This window comes from Orycteropus afer, unplaced genomic scaffold (assembly GCF_000298275.1).
Source record: "Orycteropus afer afer isolate SDZICR_OR568_19922 unplaced genomic scaffold, OryAfe1.0 scaffold01240, whole genome shotgun sequence".
NCBI classification, from domain to species: domain Eukaryota; kingdom Metazoa; phylum Chordata; class Mammalia; order Tubulidentata; family Orycteropodidae; genus Orycteropus; species Orycteropus afer.
In genome coordinates this window covers 8,566-18,736 of record NW_006922827.1, presented here as the reverse complement: position 1 = coordinate 18,736, position 10,171 = coordinate 8,566, and the positions used below count along the sequence as shown (strand labels likewise).

Genomic DNA, 10,171 nt, shown 5'->3' with positions numbered 1-10,171 from the left:
AACATTTACCTCAAGTAGATACACTCCTTGGAGAGAACCATCATTGGAGAAAGAAGGGCTGCTTATGCACAGGGAAACAGCTCAGGGGGCAGGAGTATAAGGAGGATGGACACTGGGAAGAGGTAACTATCGGGAGGAAGTAGGAGAGGAGCTGTTGCATTGTGGTAAACTGTGGTCAATGATATGAGACAAAATATATGTGAACTGCTGTATAGAAAGTGAATTTGCTCTGTAAATCTTCATCCAAATCACAATAAAAAAAAAACTAGTCAACAGACTCCAACAAGAGATCCAAAAAACAATACATCAGGAACAAGTGGGATTCATACCAAGTATGTAAGGATGTTCAACATTAGAAAAATAATAGATGTAATCCATTACATAAGTAAAATAAAAGAAAATATCACACATCATATCAAGAGATGCAGAAAAGGCATTTGGCATTTGATAAAATCCAACATCCATTCCTGATAAAAACTCAGAAAAATAGGACTAGTAAAAAAGTTCCTCAAAATAATGAAAGCATATATGCAAAACTAACAGCCAACATTATTCTCATTGGAGAGACTGAAACCATTCCACTTATAAACAGGAAGCAGACAAGGATGCCTTCTATCTCTGCTTCAACATTTTACTGGAAGTCCTAGCCAGGGCAATAAGACAATAAAAGAAAATAAAAGGCATCCAAATTGGTAAAGAAGTAAAACTATCCCTATTTGCAGATGATTTGATTGTATACATACAAAACCTGAGACTCAGCAAGAAAACTATTGGAACTTACTGAAAAATTTGGCATAGTAGCAGGATACAAAATCAACACACAAAAATCAGTTGGATTCCTCTACATCAGCAAAGAGGTCTCTAAAAAGAAAGTAAGGAAATCAATACCATTCACATTAGCTACCAAAAAGATAAAATATTTAGGAACCAATCTTACCAGGAACACAAAAGACCTAAAAAGAAAACTACAATACAATACTTCAAGAAACTATAATTAAGATACCTACATAAAAAGAAGAACATAACATGCTCATGGATAAGAAGATTGAACACTGTGAAATATCAATACTACCCAAAGCAATCTATACAGTCAATGCTATCCCTATCTAGATTCCACCAATATTCTTCAAAAACATGAAGAAACCAATCACTAATTTCATATGGAAAGGAAGCTGACGTCAGATAAGCAAAGCACTACTTTAGAAGAAAAAGTAGAAGGTCTCACAGTCCCAGATCTCAAAACATACTATACAGTCCCAGTAATCAAAACAATCTGGTCTTGCCACAATGACACAAAGCCCAGTGGAATAGCTCCATTGACCTATGGTTTAGCTGATCTTTGACAAAGGACCAAAATCCTTTAAATGGGGAAGAGATACTCTCTTTAACAAATGGTGCTGGCAAAATTGCTTATCCACTTGCAAAAAGTGAAACAAGATCCATACCCCACCTCATAAACAAAAACTAACTCCAGATGATCAAAGACTTGGTGAAACCTAAAATCATGAAGTTCATCAAAAAGAAAATAGGAGTAAACTTCCAAACTAAAAAAACAAAACTCACTGCCGTGGAATCAGATCCAACTCATAGCAACCCCTCCTTGGGTTTCCGAGGCAGGATCACTACAGAAGGAGATTGCCCAACCTTCCTTCCAAGAAGTGGCTGGTGGGTTTGAACTGCCAGCCTCCTGGTTAGTAGTCAAACACCTTAGGCACTACACTACCTGAGCTCCTTAGAGGCCCTAAGGTCTATCATAAATAGACTATCAAACACAACCCAAAATATACAAACAGCAGAAGACAAACTAGATTATTGGGTCCCCCTAAAAATTAAATTCTTATAAGCATCAACAGATTCTTCCAAAAGAGTAAAAAGAGAACCTACAGATAGGGAAAAAATATTCAGCAATAGCATATCTGACAAAAGACTCATCTATAATTTATAGCAAACTCCAACACTAAACATTAAAGAGATAAACAATCCAATTTAAAAACGGGCAGAAGACTTCACCGAAAAAGATATTCAGGCAGCCAACAAACACGTGAAGAAACAATCATTAGCCATTCCAAACCAAACTGACCTCACTGCCATCAATTAACATTCCAACTCAGAGCAACCATTGGGGTTTCCAAGGCAGTAAATATTTACAGTAAAACTGCCCAGTCTTCCTTCTGTAGAGTGGCTTGTGCTCGTGGGTTTGAACTGCCAACCTTCTGGCTAGCAGTTAAATGCCTCAGGTACCACACCAGCAAAGCTCTTTCATTACCCACTGTTGTTGCTGTTGTTACATACTGTTGAGACAGACACAACTCATATCAACCCCTCCTTGGGTTTCCAAGAAAGTATCATTACAAAAGTAGATTGCCCAACCTTTCTTCCAGAGATGCAATGTACACATCATTTGCAAGTAAGAAATTTTAATATACCTATGTATTTGGGCTCTGGTAGCATAGTGCCTAAGGCACTTGACTGCTAACCAGAACGCTGGTGGTTCAAACCCACCAGCCACTCCTTGGAAGGAAGGTTGGGCAATCCTATTTCTGTAGTGATACTGCCTCAGAAACCCAAGGAGGGGACGCTATGAGTCGACTCGACGGCAAATAGCAACATATATAAACTCACTGCTGTCAAGTCGAATCCAACTCATAGCCTCCTTGGGTTTCCAAAGCTGTATCACTACAGAAACCGATTGCCCCAGCTTTCTTCTGAGGAGCGAATAGTGGATTTGAACCGCCAGCCTTCTGGTTAGCAGTCAAATGCCTTAGGCACTATGCCACCAGAGCTGCTACACACACACACACACATACACAAACATATACACACCCTTCTCAAAGATTATTAGTGGTTATCAGGGGTAGGAGAAAGTGGGAAGAGGGAAGCTTTTGTTTCAGGGCCTTGAGTTTATGCTAATGGTGGTAGAATATTTTGGAAAAGAATAGCAATAATGGTGGTATAACATGAAAAATGTCATCAATGTCCCTAAGATGTAAACATGGAAGTTATGTTGGCTAATGTCTCGTATATGTGGGAAAAAAAAAATCCTTATGCCTACAGAATTGTCATATAAAGAGGGCTTACCCAAGGTAATTTAGACTGACTCTAGATATTTTCCTCAGACATCTACCTACAAGCTATAGATACACAATTAAAAACACTAAAATATTTTTATAATGTATATCATAAACCTAGATATGAAACTGGTTTCTGAATTATGCCTTATCCTGCAGAATTTTGGCACCTGCAGCCACTGACCTTACCCAAAGCTCCTAACAACAAAATAAATTCCAAACAAGCCATGTTGCTGTTGTTGTTCTTATGTGCCATCGAGTCGGCCCCAACTCACAGCAACCCCTTCTTGGGTTTCCGAGGCAGTATCACTACGGAAGTAGATTGCCCCATCTTCCTTCCGAGGAGTGGCTGGTGGGTTTGAACACCAGCCTTCTGGTTAGCAGTGAAGTGCCTTAGGCACTATGCTACCAGAGCTCCTGCTTTGTATACTTAACACTGAGACAAGAGACTCAATTGATCACTTTAAAATACAAGCTTTGTTTCTTCTACTTCATGCTGACCCCATTATTAAATACAGTTCATTTTGTTTTAAAAATAAACTGCATAATACAATCACCACAGGTTATAAATTTAGGAGGGACCCTATTAATAGGCCAAATTCTGATTTAGTTAAAAAAAAGGTTTTGTAAATATTGAAAATGGTACAGGGAGATGAAATACAAAAGCAAAATCTTTCTATCCTTTTGTCTATTTTCAGTCCACTCAATTGTAGAATACATCATTCATCTCTAAACATTTAATTAAAATTTCTTCACAATTCAGGCATAAATAAAGATGTATTTTATAGAAGACTTTCTCCAAGATCAATATTCTAAGAAATTACAAAGCTGAGCTTTAAATCAAAATAGTTTCCCCTACTATCTGAAAGAAGTATTCCTATGAAATGTTTTGTAAGCCAAATTTTATAAATCAAAGAAGCAATCACCATTAATTCATACAGAAAAAATTTTCAGCACTCCCAGACCCAAAAAAATCACCTACCAAATCACATTAAACAATACAAAAAACCTAAAATAGTATCAACATGTAGTATTCACAGAGTTCAAAGCTATAGCAGCTTGTTGCTGAAATGCTGAGTGTAATTCTGGAAGGAAAGAGCTTAGGAATATAATCATCACTGCTAAGGGCGTGTTGTACCTTTACAATAGCTTGCTGCAAAACAAATATTGAATGCTAGTTTTGCTTTTCACTCTTTTTGTTAAAAGCAAAAGTATCCTCAAGACTTCCTTCAGTTAGTGAAAACAGGTACTAACATTTTGTACAAAACAAACTTCACTAATGAACTTTCAAAAAGCAGGGGATACTGATACGAACTTCAGGACTTAAATTTCTGACCACATGTAAGGTAAGATTAGAGCTCACAGTCCTCTGTAAGTAAAGAATGCCAGCATTCTCCCTATCTTACCTCTAGTTCATTTAGTCTCTGGATGCGAGGAGTAAATCTGAAGTTGTCAACTTCTACTGCAAAAGGAGGCTGCCAATCCTAAAAGTAAAAGAACCTGGTAATTATAGCACAGTGAAGAGGGAAAATGGTAAGAATCTCATGGCCATACTATTATCCCTCTTTTTAAAATTTCTGGTTGTTGTTTTGCCCATAAGGCCTCTTGTAAATGTTGTAATCAGGGTGAGCAGCTGAGAAAAAGGTGTTATGCAAAACATTGGCATCTACTGTAGATATATCCCTCTTAAAAGAAATTACATTAATTTCAGTTCGCATTCTTAATTTGGACAAATGTGTAGCAGTCTACAATTTTGAGTGTACAAAGCCAAAAGGGAGGCCTTGAAGCAAACAATACCATTTTTAAAAGATTCTAAACCCCTTCCATCATGATGTATGCTTTTTACACACAGTATAGTTAAAACAAGAAAATGAGAACATTACAAATAATTCATTACAACTACGTAAGTTTGTGTATTGAAGATTCTTCTGGGGACATTGAAACTTCTTCTCAACTTAAGTGTGGTTCCCAAGGACTCCACGTAATGGAGTAGAACTGTCCTGTAAAGTTTTCTACACTGTCATCTTTCCAAAGAGTTGAAACAGTCAACTTTTCAGTTAGCATTCAAGAACCTAATACTTAATCGTTGGACTACAAGGCTGCTTCAATGTTATGTACTAAAGAGATGGATATTATGTTATAAATGAGTCTAAGAGTGGCACTGTGTATAACCGATTTCCAATCAGATTTTTTGTCTCTAAAGCAGACAGATTTTCATAATCACAGTTTGGCGATCCCCACTGTGAAGATGTTGTTGCTGTTATGTGCCACTGAGTGGGACCCGACTCATGGCGACCCCTCCCTGGGTTTCCACCACAGAAGTAGATTGTCCAACCTTCCTTCCCAAGAGTGGCTGGTGGGTTTGAACCCCCAGCCTTCTGGTTAGCAGTCAAATGCTTTAGGTGCTACCAGAGCTCTCACATTGAAGATACTGGATACGAATTTTCTTACCATAGTGTGTTCTTCCAATCAGACATTAAGAAGATGAGAAAGAAGTAGATGATAGTAAAGAGTGGCATAGTGCCTAAGGCATCTGACTGCTAACCAGAATGCTGGTGGGGCCACTCTGAGGAAAGGAGACTGGACAATTTACTTCTATAAAGATTTACCACCTCAGAAATTCAAAGGGAGTCGCTGTAAATCAGATCTGACTCCATGGCAAAGAGTTTGGTTTTTTGAGTAAGATTAAATTACGGATTTCTCAGTTACAGGTTTGTGGTGCTAAATGTAAAGGCTTTGTGAAGTCATACGATGATGTGGACGGTCAATCCAAAACCCATCCATTGTAATTTTTGTTTTGGAGCTTTACTTACAGCGGGTGGGCGGATCTTGCAAATACCCGACTTCTCCGCGATGGGCCTGATTTTCGCTATGTAGCCTAGCGGGTCTCGGAACTCGGCCCAGCTAGGCTCGAACACCGGGCACTCCGGAGGCGGTAGGAAGTCGTCAGACCCTGGCTCCATGATTGTCGCTAATCTGTAAAACGAAACTGGGGCTTTCTTCAGTGGCTCATAGATCTTTCTTGAGCCTAGAAATTAAGGCCCAGAAGAGCTTTATTTTATTGCTAATTCTTAAATTACTTTAATTGGCCGTAGTATCTGCTTACCAATTGTCAGGATTTCATTTTTTACAACCACCACCTTGAACAGAGGTTTTCCGTCTTCTCACGCCGTCTCACTCCGCGGATCGACTCCGCGGATCGATTCTTCACGCTGTGAATTATCGCCAAACCTAAAAGAGATTCTGCTCTTTAGGCAGAAGTTGGAAGACTCAGGGGCGATTCGCCGTGAAATACCCTTAAATTAGCCGCTGGAGTTACACAAACTACTTCTCCACTAGAACGGAAGAACAAGATTATAAATAGTACCATAGGAACTTTTTTTTTACTGGTTCCACCGCGCATGTTACGCCTGCGCATTGCAGAAAACAACAAAGAAAGGAACGTGTTTGAGCAATAGTTTTCGTCTTAGGGAAAAAAAAAAATCACTCCTTTTTTTGAAATTGAAATTTAGAGGGTAGCTCTTTTTATTTCTTAGCATTTCACAATGTGAGCGCATATACGAAATTTCTTTCTAAAGTCCAACAAGGGTCTCCATTTCTGCACCTCCTTTTATAGGGAGACAACCCGTGAATTGCAGTTTACAATCAGTATAAATTGTTTATACATCTAACTTACGTCACTTATACAGGCGCCTCGGAAGAAAGGTTTGATGATCTAACGCCAAGAAAATTAACGTTTAAAACTCTAGGGAGCACAGTTTGTCTTGCTGGCAACAGTTTTACTTTAACCTCACTTAAAAGGCACCAGCTATGCACATAATTTTGTTACTACATTTTTAATAAATTCGAGATTGACCGTCACCGAAAGATGTGCTAAAGAAACGCATTTATATACGATGATGCATATCTGTAACCCTTAAAAATAATGATAATAATAATTTAAGAAAAATGAGCACACTTAGTGGAAAAACAATGAGTACTAAAACAGCTGGCCAAAAATTAAGTCTGGCATGAAACTGAGGGTGGGGAAGAGGGGAAACAAATCAAAACCTCAAGTAGACGAGATTTGTTGAACGAACAGAGAACTTGACTAAGCTAAAATCTAAGGGACCAAGCAAAAACCTGGTCTCGTATCTTACAGTGCTAGGGAAGAAGTGGAATCTGAGTTAATCATAACTCTTAGGAAAGTAGTTGGGAAGGGGGAAGAACAGCCTGTGTCTCCCCCCCCCCCCTTTTAATAAAGGATTTATATTGATCGATTTTCTGATTGAATTGTGGTTTCTGTAACATACTGATTTATTCTCAGGTTTTATTTTAATAATGAATGGTTTCCTTTTCTGCCTAAATTTTATTACATTTTAAAGTAATCTCAGTGAATGAACTGTAATTTTACTTTTTTGTTAAAAATCAACTTTATACTTTAAAATGTGTTTGTCGTGTCTTGTCCTCTACAGGGGAGCTCTGGTAGCATAGTGCCTAAGGCATTTAACTGCTAACCAAAAGCCTGGCAGTTCAAACCCACTAGCCACTTCTCAGAGGGAGGATTGGGCAATCAACTTCAATAGTGATTATTGTTATTGTTACGTGCCATGGACTCTAGTCTTCCCGTACTCATAGTGAGTCCTCTTTGGGTTTCCCAGGCAGTAGGACTAGAGAAGTAAATTATCCAACCTGACTTCCGAGGAGTGGTTGGCAGATTTGAACCGGCAGCCTTCTGGTTAGCAGTCAAGTGCCCTAGGCACTACCCTATCAGAACTTCCATAGTGATAACTGCCTTGGAAACCCTAAGAGGGGTCGCTATCAGTTGGATCCGACTGGATGGCAGTGTGGTTTTTTGGTTTAGTTCTCTACAGTTTTGAATAATTTATTGTGGAAAGTATTGCTTTTTTCTTTTGAAAAATATTTTTTAAAATTAACAGTAGGCTGGTAAGAGCTAGACTCTAATAAAGGAATTGAGTACCTGAGGTTTGTTGGTCTACTTGAATATTATTCTTTATTTTACACTGTTTCTGGTATTTTCTTTCTTCCAGAAGTTTATCTACTTTATCAATCTTTTGATAAATAATGATAGATTAATTATAGTATAATTTTTGCTGCTTAATTTTCCTGTTTCATTTCGAAGAGGTTTGATATACATGTATTTCTCTATTCATAAAACTAGATTCATTCTGGTTTATTTTAGCCTATATTATTAATCTGTTTTGTGGTTTGATCTTTTTTTCCCCTCAACATCCAGTTGTTTCTAAGTAATTTGATGAAGAGTCTGTTTTTCTGTTAAAATGGTATTGGCACCCTTGTCAAAAATTAATTGGCCATACATATATAGATTTATTTCTGGGCTTTCAATTCTGTTCCATTGATTTATGTCTATTTTTGTGGTAATGATATACTGTATTGTTACCTGTAGATTTATGTAAAATTTTGAATTGGGATGTAGGAATCCTCCTACTGCATTCTTCTTTTTCAAGATCATTTTGGCTTTTTTATGTTGTTTCATTCCCGTGTGAATTTTTTTATTAACTTGTCTGTTTCTACAAAGAAGCAAGCTAAGATAATGATTGGAAATCTGTTTCCTCTACAGACAAATTTGGGAGTATTAGCATCTTAACACTGTTAGCAAGTCTCTTGATCCATGAACAAGGGATGTCATTCCATTGATTTAGGTCTAATTTTTTTCTGCGTTTTGCTGTTTTCAGTGCACATATCATGCAATTATTTTTGTTAAACTTATTCCTGATTATAAGGAGCTCTGGTAGCAGTGGGCCCAAGGTATCTGACTGCTAACCAGAAGGTTGGTGCTTCAAACTCCCCAGCCACTCTGTGAAGGGAAAACCAAAACCAAACTCACTGCCGGGGAGTTGGAGCCAACTTATAGCAATCCCTTCCTTGAATTTCTGAAGCAGTGCCATTACGGGAGTAGATTGTCCAACCTTCTTCCAAGGAGTGGCTGATGGGTTTGAACCACCAGCCTTCTGGATAGCAGTCAAATGCACAGGCGAATTTACTTGGGTAAAGAATTACTGCCTCAGAAACCCAAAGGGGCACACTATGAGTCGGAATCAACTCAACAGTTGTGGGTTTGGGTTGTGTGTGTGTGTGTGTGTGTGTGTGTGGTTTATTACTAGTTATATTATTCTTTTTGTGTTATTGTAAATAGAATTTTCTTAATTTCCTTTTCTAGTGTTCATTGGTAGTACAGAATTGATTTTTACATATTGATGTGTTATGCAATTTTGCTAACCTCATTTATCCTGATAGGTTGTTGTGTATGGATTCTAGTATTCTTTGTATAGAAGATCATGCCATCTGCAGGTAGTTTTTTATACTCCTCCAACTAGAACTGTCAATATTATGTTATAAATAGATGTAGTGATAGAAGATCCTGTCTTCCTGCTGATTTTAGAGGGAAAGCATTCAGTCTTTCACTAGTTATAATGATGTTGTTATTGGTTGCCAATGAGTCTTTTCCAATTCATGGTGACCCCATAGGGTTTTCAAGATTGTGACCCTTCAGAAGCAGATTACTAGGCCTGTGTTCTAAGGTGCCTCTGGGGGGTTCACAGTGCCAACATTTAAGCTAATAGTTGGCACTTACTTGGTATGCCACCTAGGAACTCTCAAGTATGATGTTACCTGTGAGTTTTTGAGCATGCCCTTTATCAGGTTGAGATTAGGTTATAATCAGAAATGAAATATTTATGTTTTAATCCATGCTTGTCCCTCCAGAATTGGATAACTCTTAATGAGCATTTTTCTTATTACAGCAATGTAATTAATTGTAAAGAGCCTTGATGATACAGTGGTTAAGCACTTGGTTAGCCAGTCAAAAGCTCAGAGATTCAAACCCACCAGTTGCCCTGTAGGAGAAAGATGTGACAGTATGCTTCCATAAAAATTACAGCCCTGGTCAATTGGCATAACATACTATACAAAACATTGTTCCACCTACTACTTTGGCGAGTAGCGACTGGGACCTTAAAAGGTAGGAAGCTGCCATCTAGATGCAACAACAGGTCTCTCCTTGTCAAGAAGAAAGAAGAAAACCAAAATTAATGGAAACAAGCAGTCCTAGCGACTGGTACACCATCCGATCTGCAACCTAT

The 10,171-nt window shown here is 38.1% G+C and overlaps 1 protein-coding gene across 1 annotated transcript in view; it reads right to left on the bottom strand.

Annotated features, from left to right (window-relative positions):
- Positions 1-6,031, bottom strand: part of LOC103213058 (lysine-specific demethylase 5D-like) — a 104,824-nt gene extending 98,793 nt beyond the window's left edge. The window contains exons 1-2 of the mRNA XM_007958955.1: positions 5,882-6,031; positions 4,475-4,552 (exon numbers count right to left, since the gene is read on the bottom strand). Of these exons, the coding sequence (XP_007957146.1) occupies positions 4,475-4,552; positions 5,882-6,031 (228 nt within the window). The remainder of the gene's footprint in view (positions 1-4,474; positions 4,553-5,881) is intronic.
- Between the last annotated feature and the right edge of the window lie 4,140 nt (positions 6,032-10,171).